General features: G+C 37.4%; 1 protein-coding gene across 2 annotated transcripts in view; it reads left to right on the top strand.

The window, feature by feature from the left end:
• Positions 1-23,343, top strand: part of RGS7BP (regulator of G-protein signaling 7 binding protein) — a 233,311-nt gene that overhangs the window by 155,543 nt on the left and 54,425 nt on the right. The window contains exon 3 of one of the 2 annotated variants that reach the window (XM_006875292.1): positions 14,211-14,341. In XM_006875292.1, coding sequence (XP_006875354.1) covers positions 14,211-14,341 — 131 coding nt within the window. Of the gene's footprint in view, positions 1-14,210; positions 14,342-23,343 lie in introns of those variants that run through there. The other variant, XM_006875293.1, reaches the window with a different exon arrangement.

The raw sequence follows: 23,343 nt of genomic DNA on the forward strand, positions 1-23,343 counted from the left end.
GCAAGAACTTTTTAAAGTGTTGAAGAGCAAAGATGTCAGCTTGAGGACTAAGGTGTGCCTGACCCAATCCATGGTATTTTCAATGACCTCATAAGCATCCAAAAGCTGGATAGTGAATAAGGAAAACCAAAGAAGAAATTGATGCTTTTGAGTTATGGTGTTGGAGGAAAATATTGAAAGTACCATGGGCTTCCAAAAGAACCAACAGATCTGTGTTGGAAGAAGTGAAGCCAGAATGCTCCTTGGAAGCCAGGATGGCCAAACTTCGTCTCTCATACTTCGGACGTATTGTCAGGAGGGACCAGTCGCTGAAGAAGGATATCATGTTTGATAAGGTAGAGGGTCAGAGAGAAAGAGGAAGACCCTCAGTGAGATGGATTGGCAAAGTGGCAGCATCAATGGGCTCAAGAGTGGCAACAATTGTGAGGTTGGACCAGGACCAGGCAGTGTTTTGTTCTGTTGTGCATAGGGTCACTATGAGTTGGTACTGACTTGAGGCTCCTAACAACAACAACAAACCCTTTCCTGACCACCAGTCACCTATCAATTTGGCATACTATGGTGGCTTACATGTTGCTGTGATTCTGGAAGCTATGCCACTGATATTTTAAATACCAGCAGGATCACACTGGCGGACAGGTTTTAGATGAGCTTCCAGACTAAGATAGACTAGAAAGGAGAGATGGACTATTTCTGACAATTTAGTCACTGAAAACTTTATGAATAGCAGTGGAATACTGTCAACTCCAAAGTACTGAATATTGAAACATGATGAAGAGCACCAGAATACTGTCAGATATTATGTAAAAAAATGGCACTTCAGGTTGGAAGGCATTCAAAATATGACTAGGAAAGAGCTGCCTCATCAATGTAGAGTTGACCATTATGAAATGAGGAAAAAGAGTTGTAAACATGCATTAGTAATCGGAACATGTGATGTATGAAGTATGAATCTAAGAAAATTGGAAGTCCAAAATATAATTGAGCGCATAAACATCAATATCCTAGGCATTAGTGAGCTGAAATTGACTAGCATTGGCCGCTTTACCAATACAAGTCCATTCAATTGTTAGATTGAATCTAACAATCACATGGTTTACTATGCCTGGAATGACAAACTGAAGAGGAATGGTATCACATTTATCATCAAAAAGAACATTTCAAGATCTATCTTGAAGTACAACATTATCTGTGATAGGATAACATTCATATGCCTATAAGGAAGAGACCAGTAAATACAATTATTATTCAAATTTATACATAAATCACTAAAGCCAATGATGAAGAATTCTACCAAGTTCTACAGTCTAAAACTGATCAAACAAGCCATCAAAATGTAATGATAATTACTGATTATTGGAATGCAAAAGTTGGAAACAAATTCTATCGTACAATCTGCATCATCATTTCTATCACCAATGCCATATTTTCTAGCTACTGATCCTTTCTCTTTGTTTCCAACCTTTCCATTCCAATGTCCCATAATTATCAATACATCTTGATTGCAATTGTGATCAATTTCAGACTGAAGAAGTTGGTAAAATTCTTCAATTTCATCAATACTGGCTTTAGTGGTTGGTGCATAACTTTGAATAATAGTGATATTAACTGGTCTTCCTTGGGTATTAGCTTATCACAGACAGCATTATACTATAGATTTTGAAATGACTTTTTTGATGATGAATGTGACACCATTCCTCTTAAAATTTGTCATTCCTTGCTCGATAAACTATGTGATTGTCAGATTAAAAAATAGACTACAAAATGTTGTTTATTGCCGCATAGTCGGTTCTGACTCATGACTCTATATACGGTTTCCAAGGAGCAGCTCATGAGTTTGAACCACCAACCTTGTGGTTCAAACTGACCTTGCGGTCCAGTGCTTTGTCTCACAGCGCCACACCAGGACTACTATAGTTAAACACAAGTTCTAATTCTTTTCTGAGGCCTTCACTTAAACGAAAGAATGATCTGGAGAGCTAAGCTGTCAGTGCTGAAGCTGTAATGCATAGTGGAAGTTATGTGTTACCATAATCAATATGGTAACGGGTGGTGGTCTACACTATTCCTAAATCCTTCTCAAAAGACCCTTTCTAGTTTGAACTTTTTGTGAATCTAAGAAGAGAATTTCAGGCCTGTGTTGGCCATAATTGAAGACACTTGTAGTTTTCTGTCACTCTGCAAATGATTGCTCCACATTAAGTTTCTCATATATAAGACCTTTAGCATTGGCAGCCACAATGGATTTGACAATTAGCTTTTCTATAATTACAGTATTGATCAACGTTTTATGCAGTTACAGTTAAATGAGAGGCAGAAATCATTTATTTTTTACTATGAGCCCTCTTTTGCATTCGAATGAGTTAAATTTGGCTAAGCCAGTTATATCTCCAGTTGTTTTAAAGCTTTTTCATTGTTTTTGGTAATACAATGAAGCCTATAACTTTAACTAAAGAGAGATATGGTATCACCTAGTTTAATGACATAATTAAGAATGAGAAACTAAAGAATACCATTTAGATAAACCAATAGTTTATTGTGTTGAGTCCTAAAAGTTCCAGTGGATAAAGCAGGAATTAAGCACATACTGTAGTTAATGACCCAGACTTAGACTATAATGGAAAATTAATGAGTTGAATTATTTATAATGTAACACACCATAGTTGAATGATAATTGACATTTGAAGAAATCAGAGTTTTAGTATCAGGTGAAAACAATTCTCATAATAAGCTGAATATCTTGATTTTTGATGCAAAAATATTTTCCAGGTTCAAATACGTTGTTGTTAAGTACCATCGAGTCGGTTCTGACTCATAGCGACCCTGTATAGAGTTTCCAAGCAGTGGCTGGTGAGCTTGAACTGCCGACCTTGCCATTCAAACCAACTTTGCAGTCCAGTGCATTAGCCCTCAGCCCCACACCAATATAGTAATGTGCATATGCTTCTTTGTTACATATAAAGTGATTCCCACTGTAGGAAGCAAGTTGTTGTTGTTGTTGTTATGTGCCGTGGAATAGATTCTGACTCATAGCGACCCTGTACAGGGTTTCCGAGGCTGGAAATCTTTACAGGAACAGAAAGCCTCATCTTTCTCTCGTGGAACAGCTGGTAGTTTCGAACTGCTGACCTTGTAGCTCACAGCCCAATTCGTAACCACTACGTTACCAGAGCTCCAAGTAGGGACCATTATTCTAGAAATCCATGTTGCTGATATTTATTCCAGCAGAACTTAAAGAACCCGAGATTCAAACTCTTTCAGTCATAGTCCTTTCTGTGCCAGATGGAGGAATCATAAGGCCGGGTAAGACCTGGACCTCAAAAGGTGTTTATATACCCCACATAATTCCCAGAGAACGTAAGAGGCACACATTGAGTGAATCAGAGGAAATAATGGACAGGCCAAGAGACGCAGACACCAAAAAGCATAGGAAAGAGGGATGGGAAACGATCGAGAAAGAATAAGAAAGACATTTTATTTTGGACACTGGGGAAACTAACATTGTAAATGTTACTTTTTCTCTCAGTCAATAAGCATGGATTTTAGGAGTAGTGTAGTGGTTACAAATTGGGATGCTAATCTCAGGATCAGCAGTTCGAAACTACCAGCTGTTCCGCAGGAGAAAGATGAGGCTTTCTGCTCCTGGAGAGTTAACAGCCTTGGAAACCCTGTTCAGGGTCGCTATGAATCAGAATCGACTCCATGACACTTAACAACAACAACATTCCTATATCAGGAATCCTGGTGTGGTGCTGTAGGATAAGCACTGGACTACAGGGTCAGTTTGAACCACAAGATTGGTGCTTCAAACTCACCAGCTGCTTCTCGGAAACCCTATGCAGGGGCACTATGTGTTGGAACCAACTCGATGGCACTTAACAACAACTACTGTATCAAGAAGGAAAAAACATGGCATTTATGATTTTCCTTTCAAACTCTAATGCCCCTAAGAAATGCCTAGAAGACCTCCTCAGTGTCCTCACAAATGGTACCACCTAGTCCCAATTCCCCTCTAGTTTTGCCTGGAACAGTAACGTTTAAGATAAATAAAAGATGATTTACAATTGAATAGTAACATTTTTAATCCTATATCATTATAAGTATCACAATGTCAGTATCACAAAAACTGATAGCTATGAATTTGCAATCTGCTTAAATATAGTTTTTACTCTTCTATTGGAAACAAAATGAATAAAGCATTTGGTAATGCTACTCATTTTTTATCAACTCTCCCATTTGGGGTCATGGGGAAATGTCAAAGGTCCTTCAAGAAGGCAAATAAAAAACAACAGGAAGATGGAGACTTGAAGATAGCTTGAAATTGTCAAAGGTCCTGACCTCTGTAAACCCAATTGCTTTGCATAACATAGCCACCAATAGAGCACTCAGTTTCACTTCAGATTTCACTTTGTTTCATTCCTGACTGGGCCTGAAGAGTTCCAGGGCAGAGTATGATCCCAACCTGTGTTCAGTGGCAAGGAAATCACAGAACCATATGTTCCCATGAAATGATATGCTGTGAAGTAAGGGGAATTACTGCAATTACTTCTTCAAGGGCTCCTGGGGGAACCAAACTTGCTATGATACTCTATTAAGAAAATACAGGAGATGTTACTGTATTTTCTTAATATAGCATCAATGCAAGTTTCATAAAAATTGTCTTGGGGATAATTTGTTGTGTTGTTGTTAAATACCATCAAGTTGGTTACGATTCATAGCAACCCTGCATAGGGTTTCTGAGGAGTGGCTGGTGGGTTTGAACCGCTGACCTTGCAGTTCAAGCTGATCTTGCAGTCCAGTGCATTATCCTGCAGCAGAAATGGAGAAAATGGGGACACTCATATATACAAGTACCTTGAGAAATGTTTTGTTTCTGTTATTCTGATTAGCTGGGCTTTTCTTTATACGGGGGTGCTTATTTTGGTATAAAATAAGGCAGTAATTTAGTAGGTATTGGACATTTGCGCTGTGTTATAAGGTCTTTAGAAACTTGGATAAATCATAAAATTAACTTTTAAGAATTTGAAACCTACAATAATAACTAGATCATTGTTGTTGTTGTTAAGTGCCATCAAGTCAGTTCTGACTCTTAGCAGTGTGTTTCAGAGCAGAAAGCCTCATTTTTCCCCGTTGGAGCAGCTGGCAGACTTGAACTACAGCCCTTGTGGTTTATACTCCAACTAGGTCATATGCATATACACACACATACACATGTGTGCCCTCCCTGTCCCCACCCATTGATTACATAGATTTATGGAGTTATCTGGAAATATCCCTTTCAATGGAACCGTGTAAAAAACTGGACCCTGAAGTTGTCACTGAATTTGCCACAGAATTAGCATAGATCCTTGTAAGAGGGAATCACTGGGACTCTTCAAAGACAAATCCTGGAGATCACTTTATTGTTAAGTGTCATAAAGTTCTGACTCATCTCCACCCTGTATAGGATTTCCAAGGAGTGGCTAGTTGGTTTGAACTGCCAATCTTTTGGTAAGCAGTCTAGTGCTCATCCTACAACACCACACCAGGACCCCTGGAGATCACTACTGTTGTTGTTGTCTTCTGTTGAGTCAAATCTGACCCATAGGGTTTCCAAGGAGCAACTGGTGAGCTTGAACTACCAACCTTGTGGTTCAAATGACTTTACAGTCTGACACATTAGCCCACAGAGTCACACCAGGACTAAGTTAATCATTTCATCCCTTTCCTCCGTAACTATTGGCCCAAGGATATCTTCCCATTCCCTCATCCCGTTTTGTTTCCTATGAGCCTTTCTTTCCTTGCCCTTTGCCCTAATGGTCACCTACAGAATTGATTTCTAAAAAAGGAACTTGGATATATTTGCTAAGAAAGGAGTTCTAGTCTCCATCACTGCTAACTAACAAAGCCCAAGTATTTATCTGTCATCACTAAAATCTGTGAAATATTGAGCAGTTGTCATTGGGGTCATACCTTTTTTTTTTTTTCTTTTCCTCAGTTTGGTGACATATTTATTTAACCAAAGTCTGTATTTGGTAACTATAAACAAAGAAGGACTGTTATGGATTATTAGCTAGTTTTTAAAACTCAAGATCATACCCAAGCATAAGGCTCAGTAAATACAACTTTGATGTGCTAAAATGGATTGCAGCCAACTTTAACAATTCTTCACATTTTTACTTGTTTTCCCACACATGATCTCCTCTGATCCTTGCAACAACTTTGAGATACTTAAGTCATACATAGCCATTGTCCTCTCATCACTGCTAAGGAAATTGGGTTTCAGAAAAGGTAAAGGGATTTCCCTAAGGTCACAATTCCGTACAGCACTATCTATATTTAAATTTAAGTTTTCTGATTCCAGAACCCATTCTCCTTTTATTTTATCTTGCTGCCATCAACTAAATGTATAAACCATTACATTAGGGGCAGACGATCAAAACAACAGACATTTTACTGGTTTTTTAAAAAGCTATTAGCCGCTGCACGGATCATCAAAGTCTGGCAACCTTGGCAAAAATGCAGACAAATGCAGTGCCAAGGTGTTTCATAACTAAATTCTCCAGGATGTTAACTCCTGAACTTGACCTTACCAATCATAACTTCCTAGGTTTTGTTTGTTTCTGTTTTCAATTTATGTCACGTCGCATAATTATTTGGGGAAATGTAAATCCTAAACCATTAAGTAAATACCCACCACTGAGATTGTACCATGAGCATTGTATGAGGATTATACTTACTTTTCCATATATCTGTCTGTTCATCTTGCTATACATCCAATAATCTATACTATTTTTGAAGTTGCAGACAGCAGTACACTTTAGCACTGAACTGTTTAGCATGCACATCATTAACTAGAGCTCAATATTTTCTTGAGATTCTTTTTTTTTAAGTAAAATTTGTATACAATAAGGTCCACATATCCTAAATATACCATTCAATGAGTTTTGACAAATGTAACTCATACTTCTGTGGACATATATTACCTTCACCTCAAGAAATCCCCTCATGCCTCTCCCCAGTCAGTCTCTACCCACTGAGGGGTAGTTCTAACATTTTTCACTACTGATTAGTTTTGCCTGGTCTAGAACTTTATATAAATGAAGTCATAATGTATTTACTTTTATGTAAGTCTTCTTTCACCTAAGATAATGTTTTTGAGACACATCTATGTAGTTTTATATAAGAATTTGTTCCTTTATATCGAATATTATTATATCCATTCTCCTATTGATAGATAATCTCTGGGCTGTTTCTAACTTTGGTTATTCTAAGTAAAGTCACTTTAACCTTTGTTTTGGAGAACTTTTTATGAATATGCTTTCATTTCTCTGTGATAAATGCTGAAAAACACGAATTTCTAGGTCATGGGGTAGGTGTATATTTAATTTTATAAGAAACGGTTGGACTTTTCTGGAAAGGGGTTGAACCATTTTATACTCTCACCAACAATATATGGAAGCCCCTATTGCTCTACATCATCACCAACATTTAGTATTGGCAGTCTCATTAATTTTAGGCATTCTGGTAAGTGTTAATCATATTACTTTTTGAATTTTAAAATGACAATATCCACAATAATGAGTTTCCATTACCAAGGGGTAACTTAGGTAATATTTGTATTCATGTCTACCATAATAATTCAATTTACTTAAGTCATGTGATTAAGTCATTAAATCCCAATGTCCATCCTTAAGGAGCTGGTTGAAAACAGATCCATAATTTGATGATTAAATGTTTTTTAATTCAACTTGAACTCTAAATCGCTGAAATTTTGTTGAAATTAATTTTTAGGATTTTTTTTTCTGTTAATAGTAAGACTTTCAAATTAATCCACATAATCATATTAGCTCTCGATTGATTCTCAATAGGAAAAAGCAAAAATAAGTAATCACAACATAATCACTACTTCATAAAATTTCTTTGACTGAATTAAATGAGCATAACCTCAGGGGTGGCTCTCATCAACCTAACTTTGATTAATAAGAGTGAATCCTTTTAGAATAAGCCTAAGTAATATGAGGTAAAGTTACCTCCAAGTTAAACTGTGCTCAGTTACTGGAGGAAGTTCATAGGTCTAAAGTTATTTTTAATGGAAGTGACTCCTTAGGTATTGTAATTTAGCCCTCAGAAGTTGCAAGCCTTTTAATTGCTGCTTTCTTGGTTTTTCCTCCATTATCCGTGCTCTGACTCTTGCTCAGATATTGTAAAATACTCTAGATGCACTTAATGATTCTCAAAAATGCACTTTAATTCCCTGCTTATAGCATAAGGAGTACTACAACCCATTTGGAGATTTTCTTTGAGGTGAAATTTTAGGACTCATAGTACTAATAAATCTTAGGGCTCTAAGGTGGGAGAACTAAAATGCACAAGCCCTGAGGTTAATGTAACCTGGCTTGAAAGCAGGAAGCTCTATGTTTTGGGCTGAAGTCTTTAAAGAATTTTCATAGAGTACTTCCCTGCTCACACTTGAGACAAGTGGCTGATGAGTGAAATCTTAAAACGCTAACATAAAGGATATCTTAACTTTGCGACTGCTCTTTAATGATTCCTTTCTTTCTCTGTACCCCAATCTTCCAAGATATTGAAGGGTGTTATGAGAGTGTGTGTACCAATTTTTTTTTAAACTAGAAAATTTAAAAGCAAATGTGGCACCAATATTTGTTATGGAGATTACACTTCTGGTAGCACCTTTTCAGTTCCATCTCATAAAATTTACGAGCAGATAAATGATTAGGCAGTTTCTAGAATCTCCATGGGTTCTAGAGGCATTAGGTAGATGGTGCCTAAGGAAATGTTTTAATTTAAGTGTTTTAATCTCTGTTCTGACTTGCCTGTTTCAGAAGCATTTGATGCATGGCTTTCTTTCTCTCATTCTAGCTGTAAAATAATAAAATATATAGGTTCTTAAGATATAAGTTAATAAGGTCATCATTTGGTTAAATTGTTTAAAATGTCATCTCTCTTTGAAGTTTGCCTATTTTAAGAACTAAGCTATGGTACATATTTTGAATTTCTGAAAACAAAATTGTGTCATGAATGTTCAAAAATATTTCAGTCCCCTTAGCTACTGGCTAATTGTTCCACTCATCAAATGTACAGTACATACACTTGATTTTTTGTATGTAAGTTTATGGTTGTTTATTAATCTCCATATAAACTGCCAGGGCCCATGCTATGTGTAGGGGAAAATAGGCAGCTGCAATTGGGATGATGAATAGTAACAGAAAAGATCTGCCTGCCTTAAAATATTTTCCCCTCTAGGCTGCCTTTGAGATCTAACATTATCTACAGATTTTATACCAAAATCAATGAATGTGTTAGTAAGTAACATACCAGGATCATTTTTTATTACATAAATCGTGAATATTCATTATTCATTCAGGGACTAACCAGGTCAAGAAGAAATGGGACACAGGTCAGAGATACTTCAAAAGGTTGAAGATGTATGACGTAATGAGAGGTTGTATGTTATTGTTAAGTGCAATCGAGTCAATTCCGACCCATAGTGACCCTGAATAAGGATTCCAAGGAGCAGCTGGTGAGCTCGAACCACTGACCTTGTAGTTTAAATGACTTTGCAGTCTGACGCTTTAGCCCACAGCACCACACCAGGAATCCGAGAGGTTGTATGTTGTTGTTGTTAGGTGCCATCGAGTAGGTACCGACACATAGTGACCTTATACACAGCAGAACAAAAAACTGCCCGATCCTGGGCCAACCTCACTACTGTTGCCATGTTTTAATCCATCGATGCTGCCACTTGGCCAATCCATCTCGTTGGGGATCTTCCTCTTTTTCTCTGGCCCTTCAAACATGATATCCTTCTCCAGTGACTGGTCCCTCCTGACAATATGTCCAAAGTATGAGAGACGAAGTTTAGCCATCTTCGCCTCCAGGGAGCATTCTGGCGGCACTTCTTCCAAAATGGGTCTATCGGTTCTTTTGGTAGCCATGACACTTTCAGTATTCTCCTCCAACACCATAATTCAAAAGCATCCATTCTTCTACACTCTTCCTTATTCACTGTCCAACTTTCACATGTATATGAGGTTATTGAAAATACCATGGCTTGGGTCAGACGCATCTTAGTCCTTAAACTGACATCTTTGCTCTTCAACACTTTCAAAAGGTCTTGTGCAGCAGATTTGCCTAATGCAATACATCATTTGATTTCTTGACTGCTGCCTCCATGAGTGTTGACAGTTGATTCAAGAAGAATGAAGTCCTTGACAACTTCAATCTTTTCTCCATAGATAAGAATGTTGTTTATTGGTCCAGTGGTGAGGATTTTTGTTTTCTTTACATTGACATATAATCCATACCGAAGGCTGTGCTCTTTAATCTTCATCAGTAAATGTTTTAAGTCTTCTTCACTTTGAGCAAGCAAGGTTGTATCATCTGCATATCACAGGCTGTTAATGAGTCTTTCTCCAATCCTGATGCCACGTTTTTCTTCATAGAACCCAGCTTCTGGATTATTTGCTCAGCATACAGGTTGAATAAGTATGGTGAAAGAATACAACCTTGTTGCACACCTTTTCTAATTTTAAACTATTCAGTGTTCCATGTTCTGTTCAAACAACAGCTTCTTGGTCCAGGTACAGATTCCTCATGAGCACAATGAAGTGTTCCGAATACTCATACTTCTCAATGTTGTCCATAGCTTGTCATGATCCACACAATCAAAAGCCTTTGCATATTCAATAAAGCACAGGTTACCATCTTTCTGATATTCTCTGCTTTCAGCCAAGATCCATTGCCCATCAACAATGATATCCCTCATTCCATGGCCTCTTCTGTATCCCGCTTGAACCTCTGGAAGTTCTCTGTCAATTTATGTTTGTAGCCATATCTGTATTACCTTTAGCAAAACTTTGCTCACATGGGATATCAAAGATAGTGTCCAATGATTTTTGCATTCTATTAGGTCTTTCTTTGGAATGGGCACAAATATGAATCTCTTCCAATCAGTTGGCCAGATCGTTGTCTTCCAAATTTCTTGGCATAGATGAATGAGTGCCTCCTATGCTGCCTCACTTTCTTGAAAGATTTCAAGTTTTATTCCATCAATTCCTGGTGGCTTGTTCTTTGCCAATTCCTTCAATGCATCTTGGACTTACTCCTTCAGTATCATTGACTCTTGATCATATGCTACCTCTTGAAACTGTTGACCATTAACCATTTCCTTTTGGTACAGTGACTCTGTGTATTCCTTCCATCTTCTCTTGATTCTTTCTGCATCATTCAATAATTTGCCCAGAGAATCTTTCAATAATGAAAGTTGAGGCTTGAGTTTTTTCTTCAGTTCCCCCAAATTGAGAAATGCTGAGCATGTTCTTCCTTTTTGGTTTCCTGATTCCAGATCTTTGCACATTTTGTTGTAATATTTGGCTTTATCTTCTTGAGCTAATCTTTGAATTTTTCTGTTCAGCTCTTGGACCTCTTTATTTCTTCCATTTGCTTTAGCATCTCTATGCTGGAGAGCAAGTTTCAGTACCTCTTCTGACATCCATTTTGACCTTTTCCTTCTTTCTTGTCTTCTCAATGCTTTTTGCTTTCTTCCGGTATGATGTTCTTGATGTCATCCCACAACTCTTCTGGTCTTCAGTCTTTAGTGTTTAATGTATCAAATATGTTCTTCAGATGATCTCTAAATTCAGGTGGGATATATTCAAGGTCATATTTTGGCTCTTGTGGATTTGTTTGCATTTTCTTCAGCTTCAGTTTTAATTTGCATATGAGTAATTAATGGTCTGTTCCACAGTCTGCCCCTGGCCTTGTTTTCACTGATGATATGGAGCTTTTCCAAAATCTCTTTCCATAGATGTTGTTGTTGTTGTTGTTAAGTGCCTTAAAGTCGGTTCCGACCCATAGCGACCCTGTACAGGGTTTCCGAGGGTGTAAATCCATGTAGTCAATATTATTTCTATGTATTCCATCTGGTGAGGTCCATGTGTATAGTCGTCTCTTATTGTGTCTAGAGAAGGTATTTGAAATAAACAAATCATTCATTTTGCAGAATTCTTTCATGCGTTCTCCAGCATCATTTCTATCACCAAGGCCTGCTTCAAGAGTTGGCCTACAATTGGAGTTGTAGGATGCACATGAGAAAGTAACATAGCACTTTAATTTTTAGATAAATCCAAATTTTGCGTGTTAGCTCTTTTGAGGCACTTTGTTCTATCTTACACATAAAAGACATAAGATGGCTGTGTTGTTGTTGTTAGGTGCTATTAAGTTGGTACTGACTCATAGCAACCTTATGCACAACAGAACAAAACACTACCCGATCCTGAGCCAACTTCACTGCTGTTGCCATGCTTGAGTTCATCAATGCTGCAGTCACTGGAGAAGATGGCTGTGTAGACATCAAGAATTTTGTACTTTTTGTGTTATAGAAGTCATATTTTTTGTGTAACACTTGTTAATCTACCAAATAAGTATTGAAACTGAAAAATGAATCCTCATTGTAAAGTGCTGTGTAAATGAAAATTCTTTATTTCCCTTCACTTTTTATTGTTAATTGAGTCAAGGTTTACAGAGCAGATCATCAGTTTTGCATTCAACAAATCATACATACTTTCATCTCATTAATTTCAACCCCCTCAATGTGGCATCATCACTCCCACTTCCTCACTGTGTTTCTTATTTCCATTCCTCCTGGTTTCTCCACCCTTTTGAACTTTGTCCTTGGGTAAGTACTGCCCTTTTGATCTCAAATAGTTGGATTGACCTTGCTATGCCATGCATTCCTCACTACTGTGTCTGTTCCCTCTATAGGCCTATCTGTTGCTTGGCTGAAAATTGAGTCACAGGGGGTATGTTCACCTCCAGACCTGAAGAATAATTAAGTGTAATAGTCTCGAGGGTTTCATCTGTCTATCCAACCAGTTAACTTTGTCATCTTTATGAATTTTAATTTTGTTCCACATTTTCTCTGGAGCAGTTGGTAGTGGTAGTTGGGCAAATTCTTTTTACTGTGATTCTCGAACTTAAATATAAATGAAGACACAATCTTTTTTTTTCTGATAATTAATTGCCCTTGACATTTTGCCACTGACTTACTTTAAAAAATAATCAAGTCCAAACATTGCATTATTGAATCAGGTTTCACTGCCTTTTAAATCAATGAGGTTAGAAATAAGGATAAAACATTAGGACACTTGACAGAGATCACTTTTAGACATACTTCCATTTCTGATCTATCTAACCTTGATCCATTTATTTTGTTTACGTGTATAGAGAGTATTGTTTTATTAACAAATTTCTCTATCCTTCATCAAAAAATAAAAGTAATCACTCTATACTTTAGCATATTTACATTTATGTATGTTCTATCACACTCAGTGGAGTCCTGGTGTGGCACTGTGAGCTAATGTGTCAAACTGTAAAGTCGTTTGAACTGCAAGGTCAGTGGTTCAAGTTTACCAGTTGCTCCTTGGAAACCCTATACAGGTCACTATGGGTCGGAATGACTTGACAGCACTTAACAACAACAACAATCATTCTCAGTAGAGAAAGGAACAAAGACTTCAAAAAAATTTTTAAGTAAAACAAAGACTTCAAAAAAAAATTTAAAGCATAAGTCCAGTGTTTATCTAGCTTTAGATTTTAAAAAGCAATTATTATAATTTTATTACTTTTTTTTGTAATTATTCATTTAGAGCATTTGACCTTTCATAAATTAAGCATAACAAACAATGAAAGAATATCCTTTAGACGGAGACCAAAACAAAACCTTTAAAAAAAAGAATTTGTATCTTGGCTTTCTAATCACGTTATGCTAGAGGGCCTTAATATTAAAGAACCATCTTATAACTAGTAATTTAATAACTCATTGTTAATGTCTCTAAACAAAAGTTTTTAATCTCTTCTTACAGTCTGGGAAGAGATTCTCCTGGTTTAAATATATTTTGGAAATTTATTACAACCATTAAATTGAAAATGTCTGATATTTTCAATTACTTAAAACATTTATGATTTTAAGCTCCCAGCAGAAGTCTGCAGCTGAAGGGAAAAAAAAAAAAAAAAGATTATGATCTGCTAGCTAGAAGGACACTTATGTAAGAAATTTGACACTGGTCATTGCTTTGAAAGTAGGAAGTTTTATAATTTAAACTCAAGGCTTTAAGGAATCTTCATTGAGTACTTTCCCCCCTCACAGGAGATAAATGACTGATGAATGAAATTCAAGCATGTTCACAGCTTTTCTCTTTCTGTTACAGCCCAGAAGATGGTGAGATACATCCAGAAATCTGTCGGCTTTACATCCAGCTGCAGTGCTGCTTAGAAATGTACACAACAGAGATGCTGAAATCCATATGTCTTCTGGGGTCTCTTCAGTTGCACCGAAAAGGTATGCCATATAATACATTGCATAAACACTGAGGAAATCTTTTAGAGAGTGCCTATATAGCGTAGTGGTTACGAATCGGGCTGCGAACCTTAAGGTCAGCGGTTCGAAAATACCAGCCGCTCCGCTGGAGAAAGATGAGGCTTTCTACTCCCGTAAAAATTTACACCCTCGGAAACCCTGTACAGGGTCGCTATGGGTCGGAACCGACTCGATGGCACTTAACAACGACAACAATATAGACTGTATTTCTATCTATATACTATTTGAATGTTCAAGAAGTGTTTGACATATGAATTAATAAGTGAAGCCTATGTTAGTACTAAGTGCCTAAGAACACTGATCATTTTAAACAGAAATTGTAGTAGAAACAGTTGTTGCATTTTTATTTTACCATCTATAGACATGGCTTTGGTTAGAAACAGCAAATATAAAATTATCTTGCTGGCATAGGAAATGCAATCCAAGAATGCTGTTATTTGCCTAAATGAATTCATTTGCAAAGAGACAAATTATATATTGTGTCCCAAAGATTTAAATGGACAACTCAGCGAACAATAGAGAAACATATCAGTAATAAACAATCCTATTCAAACTGGCTAAATGTATATATGTTTCTGATTGGACCAGGTCAGATTAGGCCCACCCCTGAATTTAATTACTGTAGTCCCCAAGCCAAACCCACTGTCATTGAGTCAATTCTGACTCGCTTGTATAGGATTTCCGAGACTTTAAATCTCTATAGGGGGTCCTGATGTGGTGCTTTGGGTTCATGTACTGGACTGCCAAGTTGGCTTGAACCACACGGTCAGTGGTTCAAACTTACCAGCTGCTTCTCAGAAACTGTATACAGGGCCGCTACGAGTCGGAACTGATTCAATGGCACTCAACACAACAACAACAACAAATCTCTATGGGAGTATAAAACCCCATTTTTTCTTCTGAGGAGCAGCTAGTAGGTTTGAACTGTATAGTCAGAGGGATAGAATGTTGATTATTTTACAAAATCAAGGCTCTCCCTGAAGCTAGGGGTAGAGTCAACCCCACCTGATCAGGGACTATTACATAATGGGAGAGGGTAGAATGGAATGGATGCCACAGAGGACAGCAAAAGTTTCTATTACTGAAGAACTCAACTTGTTTTTTCTTTGTTAATTCATTGAGCACTTCCTGAAAGCAGAGTTTTTTTTGTACTTGAGCTCAGCAGAACAGGGGCATGCATGGAAGGTAATTTTACCCAGGATTTTAATTCAGGGATACAAAGGTTACTCTGGAATTCTCAGGTAAAATGTTGTAGAAAGTGTGGGATTTGACCTGGGTGTAGTGAAGCATAAATTAAGATTCCAAGCCTGCTGCCCTCTCATAGTGACTCTAAGATTCCAAGGCTTTAAATCTTTATAGGAACAGACAACCTCATCTTTCTCCTGGGAGCAGCTGGTGGATTTGAACTGCCAACCTTATGGTTATCAGACCAATGAGTATCCCCCAAAGGAAAAACAAAGACATTTTAAGTGAAGAAGCAGAGATTTGAAATCAAATAGAACATTGAAATTTGGAGGAACTAAATGTTATGATAAATTACTTGTCAAGATCAAATCTTGTGTTCATATCGTACACATAACAAAATTATGTTATGTCATTCCAAAGAGTGGAGAGTATTTTCTCAATAACCAAAAATTCCAAATCCTTGCTGTCAACTTGATTCCAATTCATTGTGACACACTGGGGACAGAGTAGAAATTCCCAGACCGATTCCAAGGCTGTCATCTTCAGGAGAGCAGACGACTGCATGCTTTACTCACAAAGCAGCTGGTTAGCAGCTTAGCTGTTGTGCCACTAGGGCTCCTGATTTTCTCAATATATGAATATTGTTTCTTTTTCTTTTTGCTTTCCTAAGGTTGACCTTTCAACAACTTCCATCTTTCCTTCTGTTATTAATACAAGAGTGTATGTTTAGAGAGATTAGCTCTTTACCACTCCTAATTCCTGATCAAATCATTGAAACCTCATGACAGCTAAGCAGGTTTCTATTGGCCAATTGTCTTTAATTGTATTCTCTTTCTTTCTCTCTCCTTTATGCAAACATACACTTTCTTTCTATCTCATTCATGCATACACACCCATACAAAGTAATTTACCTATCATGTTCAGTCATATTTGAATAGACTGAGTACAGACAGTATTTTCCCCAAGCCTTTATTAACTACACCTGCAGTATATCATGCCTGTGTTGCCACTGGAATCCTCTTGTTTGCTGTTGATGTTTCCTCAACACCAGTGACCTCATTCCCACGCCCTCTCTACTTCCTGGGTTTGCCACCTGGTCTACTTGTACCATCCACTCTCCCATTTTGTCTTTTCACAATTGATTTTTGAAAGGAAAACTCTTTTTGTTGTTGTTGCTAGCTCTCTATTTTAATGCAAAGAAATTCTTTCATCCAGATTGCTTTGTTATCATGTTTGGATTTAAACAACCAAATGCATAAAACATATTACCTCTCAATTAGTCAGTTCATTTAGTCTTCACTGCCTTTTGTCTTCATTGTCAATCTCAATTCTATTTCCTTCCTGCCTTTTCTCTAAGAAGTAATTAACCCCATCCCTGCTCTAGTGTCTAACCTTCTATGCACAACTAGAAAAAGAACATACCTGATAGCATCTTTGATTCTGCCCCATATAGAATTAACTCTCTATTTGGATTACTCTTTTATTCTTCTAGAATCATGATTACTTGAAATACAATCCTTAGAAAATCTGCATCAAAATGAAGCGTGGTTGCTGGGTAAACATGCAGACTCCTTGGTCCTCTCCAGGACCTATTGGGTCAGAATATTTGTGGTCACTCCAGGTGATTCTGAAAGACAAGGAAGATTGAGAATTGCTGCTCTACCCTTTGAAACAAAAATTAACCCCTTTAACTCCTTAAAGAATAAAAATTAAAAGTCCCAATTGCTTACAGGTTGTCATTGCTTTCTACTTTCTGAAGTACTAATTTTATTTTATGTTGTCTTCTCTCTCCCAAGCTGATTAAAAGCAAATACAAAAGCAGTTGTTGCTGTTGTTATGTGCCATAAAAATGAATTCCAACTCATGATTACCCTACAAGACAGAGTTGTTGTTGTTGTTGTTAAGGTGCCATCGAGTTGGCTTCAACTCATAGCGACCTTGAATAGGGTCTTCAAGGAGCAGCTGGTGAATTTAAACCATTGACCTTACAGTTCAAACCGTCTTTTAGGTCTAGTGCTTATCTTACACACCATACCAAGACTCCATAGGACAGAGTGTTGTTGTTAAGTGCCGTCGAGTCGGTACCAACTCATAGCGACCCTGTATAGGGTTTCTGAGGAGTGGCTGGTGTGGAACTGCCAATGCTGTTGTTGTCAGGTGCCATCGAGTTGGTATTGACTCATAGTGACCCTTTGTACAACAGAACGAAACGTTGCCTGATCCTGGGCCAACCTCACTATTGTTGCCACGCTTGAGCCCATTGATGCTGCCACTTGGCCAATCTATCTCACTGGGGGTCTTCCTCTTTTTCTCTCACCCTCCACCTTACCAAACATGATATCCTTCTCCAGTGACTGGTCCCTCCTGACAATATGTCCAAAGTATGAGAGACAAAGTTATACTGGAGCAGATTGTCAGATCTTCCTTGGAGCGGCTGATGGCTCTAATGAGCTATATGATGCCTCATGTGCTATCATATTTCCTTGAATCCTTGATAAAGACTACTAATATTAAGGCAGTGGTTCTCAAATGACCATCCCTGAACTAGCAGCATTAGCACTACCTGAGATTTACTTCAAAATGCAATTTTTTTTCTTGTTCTTCTACATACCAACTCTACTGAGTCAGAAACTCCTCTAAAGTTACTCTTTGTTGCTGGAGGCACAACAATCATTGGGACGCTCCTTTAACTGAACATATTTTTATCTTCTGATCACCATGTACAATCAGTAAACTATGTTGTGGTTGCTAAGTGCTGTCAAGTCAGTTCCAACTCATAGCGGCCCTGTATAGGGTGTCCAAGGAGTGGCTGGTGGGTTTGAACCACCAACCTTGCAGTTCTAACTGAGTTTGTGGTCCATACTTACTCCACAGCACTACACCAGGACTCCCAGAAAACTATACTCTTGTGAAAGTGGGCATATGCCATCACTGCTGTCAAGGCTCTTGGACTTCCAGAAGATGGGTGTTTGAAAAGTACCTGTCTTAAAGTCTCTGTTGCCTTTGTCAAGGAACCAGTAGAGTTAAGGCCATGAGGAGACTTTCTTATTTGTTAGAACTCCTCAAACTAGGAGAAAAGAAAATAGTAATCCCTGAAAAAGTTTAGGGATATTTAATGATGGAGAAGTTGGCAGCAAGGAAAAAGTTATTAAATCAGAGAAAATAAAGTACTGGAAAACATGTTGTTTGTTGTTAGGTGTCGTCCGATTGGTTCTGATCCATAGCGCCCCTATGTACAACAGAATGAAACACTGCCTGGTCTTATGCCAACCTCACAATTGTTGTTATGTTTGAGCACACTGCTGCCACCACTGCATTAATCCATTTCTTTAGGTGTCTTCTTCATTTTCACTGGCCCTCCATATTTTCAAGCATGATGCCCTTCACCAGGCACAGTTTCCTCCAGATAACATGTCTGAAATATAAGAGACAAAGTCTCACCATCCAGGCTTCTAAGGAGCATCCTGGCTACACTTCTTCCAAGATATATTTATTTGTTCTTGTGGCAGTCCAGGTATTTTTCCTACTCTCCTTCAACACCATAATTCAAATAAATAAATTCTTCTATAGTCTTGCTTATTCATTATCCAATTTTCATTTGCATATGAGATGATTAAAAATAACTTGACTTAAGTCAAGCACACCTTTGTCCTCAAACAGACACTCTTTTGAACACTTTAATGAGGTCTTTGGTGGCAGACTTGCCCAAACAATATGCCATTTGATTTTTGACTACTGTTTCCATGAGTGCTGATTGTGAATCCAAGCAAAATGAAGTCTTTGTTCAAACTTCTATCTTTTCTCCATTTATCATGACATTATTTACTGCTTCAGTAAATGGGTTACATTGAGATGTAACCCATACCAAAAGCTGTGGTCTTTGATCTTCATCACAAGTATTTCAAGTCCTCTTGACTTCCAGCAAGCAAGGTTGTGTCATCTGTGTGTTGCAAATTGTTAATGAGTCTTCCTGATGCCATGTTCTTCTTCATATAATCCAGTTTCTTGAATTATTTTCTGAGCATACAGATGGAATAAGTATGGTGAAAGAACACAACTCTGCTGCACACCTTTCCTGACTTAAAACCATTCAATGTCCCCTTGTTCCCTAATGAGAACAATTAAGTATCCTGGAATACCTATTCTTCACAATGTTATCCATAGTTTGACATGATCCACACAGTCAGAAGCCTTTGCATAGTCAATAAAGCACAAATAAGCATCTTTCTGATATTCTTTGCTTTATGCCAATTCCATCTGATATCAGCAATGATATTCTTAGTTACATGTCCTCTTTTGAATCCATCCAGAATCTCTGTTGCAACCATTCTTGAATGATCTTCAATGAAATTTTACTTGCACGTGATATTAATGATATTGTTGGATGAGTTCTACATGCCATTAAGTCACTTTTCTTTGGAATAGACACAAATATGGATCTCTTCCAATCGGTTGGCTTAGGTAGCTGTCTTCCAAATTTCTTGGCATAGATAGGTGAGCACCCCCAGTGCTGCATCAGTTTGTTGAAAGATTTCAATTTGTATTCTGTCAATTCCTGGAGCCTTGTTTTTCACCAGTGTCTTCAGTGCAGCTTGGACTTCTTCCTTCAGGTCTTTATCATATACCATCAGTTCTTTATCATATACTATCTCTATCTACCCAGAAGCCTTCAGCTAATACACAGTAAATATCACCTGCTGAATCCCTGGGTAGTCCTGTTTGAAAGAAGAGGAATATTTGGTTCCAGTGGCATGGGCTTCCAGAAATCAGTCAGACAGACTGTAGCACAACTTTAATAGGAGAGTTAGTAGAATCAAGAGTTGTAATATGTCTTTCCCTTGAAGCTAAGCGTTCCCACTCATAAAAGCAAACAGTGAGGAATTGGTAAGTCTGAGAGACCATATTACAGTATTGGAGTAAAAGCCAAGCAATTACCTGTCTTCATGAAACCAGAAGTAGTCACAGTGTGAGAAGGGAGGGCCTATTAATTTGGCTTATTAGGGTATTGCATCAAGGTTTTGATTAAGGAAAAAAAAAAGAGAGACTCTAAATAAGCAAAGGAGTAAAACTAAAATGCAGGTGATTCAAAATTTTAGGCAAGGAGGTGGAGGTAGCAGGGATCAAGGAACTATTCCCTAGGATTGTTGTATCAGTATATGTGTATATAATATACTATATACACACACATGAGGTTGAGTCAAAGGTATTGCTACAAAATCATAGAAATTTTTATTAAACAAAAATGTCAAAATGTGAAGCTATTGTTTCTCAACATCTCCTCCCTCTAGATCTATATACTTCTGAAGGTGACATTTCCAGCTCTCTAAGTCTTCCCCAAAATATTCTGTGCTCTTCCATTTTTGTTGTTGTTATGTGCCATTGAGTTGATTCCAACTCACAGCAATCTTGTATAGGGTTTCCAACGAGTGGCTGGTGAGTTTGAACCACTGACCTTGTGGTTCAAACTTGCCTTATGTTCCAGTGTTTATCTTACAGTACCACAGCAGGACTCCTCTTCCATTTACATGATATCAAAAAGGCAGTGTTGGCATCCTCAGGTGACTCATATCCTGTTTCTTTGAAATGATCTTTAAATTTGTGGAACAGAAAGAACTCTGAAGGGGTAAGGCCAGGGTTGTAGGGTGGATGAGGTAAAGCTTTCCAGTGAAATTCTCACAGGAGGGTACTTGCTACCCTCAAAATATGAGCAAGTGCATTGTTGTAATGGGAAAATATTCCTTGACACACTTTCTTGACCAATGAACCAGTGCAGTTTTCAGTTTTCTTAAAACGACTTCATAATAAACCCTCATGATTGTTTTATGTCCTTCAAGACAATCTATCAAGATTACATCTTTGATGTTATGCAAAAGAGTCACCATGCCTTCTGAACTGACCTCTATTCTATTAATTTAACTGACCCAGCAGATTCTCTCAGAAGCCACTGCTTTGCTTGGCTTGCTCTCTGGATTGCAGAGACATGTTTGAACACACTTCATGTAGAATCCACTCATGCATGTATGAACTGGAAGCTGAGTAGAATACTTTTTCTTTACCCTACTGTATATACATGGAGTCCTAGTGTGGCACTATGGTTTAATGTACCAGACTGCAAAGCCGTTTGAACTGCAAGGAGAGTGGTTCAAGCTCACCAGCTGCTCCTCAGAAACCCTATGCATGGTCACTATGGGTCAGAATGGACTTGATGTCACTTAACAACAACAACAAGTGTATATATATACAAATTTTTAAGTCACCTCTTAAAAGAAAGGACTATTTGCGCACTAGAAAGAATTCTTTCTTTTCTGATTTAAGATGTCAAACTATTTGTACATGAGAATACACTCTTTATCCAAATAGTGCTATCTGGTGTGGTCTGGAGGTTAGGGAATGGCCCACTCAAAATGATTTCAGCAACTCCCTTCCTACAGGAAATTCAAGTCTCCAAAGTCTCAGGGGGAATGGTGACTCCCATTCTAGTCTAGAACACTTGGAATCTTTCTGTCTAAAAGGAGTTTATGTTTCTTTAAATGCTCTAATGATCTTTATCATAAAATACTATTTTTATAGTAAATATTATTTTTTATAATCTTTATTATAATAAGACTTTAATAGTCATAGGAAAGCTCATTTTGTCTCCCTTCTTTTGCTAACATTGCCCTTGAACATTTCACTGTTCTTTAGCATTTCTTTTCCATCAAAGAAAGAATAGAGTTATAATTGTGTCACTAAGTTACTCTCTAAGTGAGAGCGGCTGGTTACATTTTTGGTGGGACTATATACTAAAACTAAATGGTTGTGTAGTTATCTGTACATTTAATTGATTTTTATGTCTGTCTCCTTCCCTGGCTGCCATCAGGAAGTATTATATATCACGTTTATTTTTACTCTTGTATCGAGTAGTCATGACATTGTTTGTTCTCTGGAGAGCAAGGTCACTGCCGAGGTTAAAAGTATGGTTTCTTTCTGGGAAAATAAGCCTCAAATAATTTTAAAAGTCCTGCAGTTAGCTTGAATATAATATTGAAGGTTTTTCTTCTCTTTCAATTAAGCAAATCCTAAGTATCCTTAGTCTTTAACCACATCTTCAGTGACTCCTCATGTTTGTTCCATTAACTGTGCTTCTGCATTTTTTCTGTCCCGGAAGTCTGCTTGGTATATTCTACTTGGAAATCATTTTTCGCTTTGCCAGATTATACTGCCGCCAGAGAAATGAAAGATGGAACTAAAATGATTTTTTCGTGAACAACAAAATAAAGTAAATTACAATGATGTGCAGTAAAAATCCACATTTAATAAATGCTGTTGAGTTATTGACTCATTAACAACCTGAGATATCAGATGATGCAACCTTGCTTGCTGAAAACAAAAAAGACTTAAAATACTTACTGATGAAGATCAAAGACCCCAGATTTTAATATGGGTTGCACCTCAATGTAAAGAAAAAAAAAAAAATTCTTGCTACCAGACCAAGAAATAACATTATGATAAAAGATTGAAGTTGTCAAAAGACTTCGTTTTGCTTAGATCCACTATCAACACTCATGGAAGCAGCAGGCAAGAAATCAAATGATGTTATTACATTAGGAAAATCTGCTGCACAAGACCTCTTTAAAGTGTTCAAGAACAAAGATGTCACTTTGAGGATTAAGGTGCACCTGACATAGTATTTTCAGTAGCTTCATATGCATATGAAAATTGACAATGAGTAAGCAAGACCTAAGAAAAATTGATGTATTTGAGTTATGGTATTGGAGAAGAATATTAAAAGTAACTTG

This window comes from Chrysochloris asiatica, unplaced genomic scaffold, assembly GCF_000296735.1.
Source record: "Chrysochloris asiatica unplaced genomic scaffold, ChrAsi1.0 scaffold00318, whole genome shotgun sequence".
NCBI classification, from domain to species: domain Eukaryota; kingdom Metazoa; phylum Chordata; class Mammalia; order Afrosoricida; family Chrysochloridae; genus Chrysochloris; species Chrysochloris asiatica.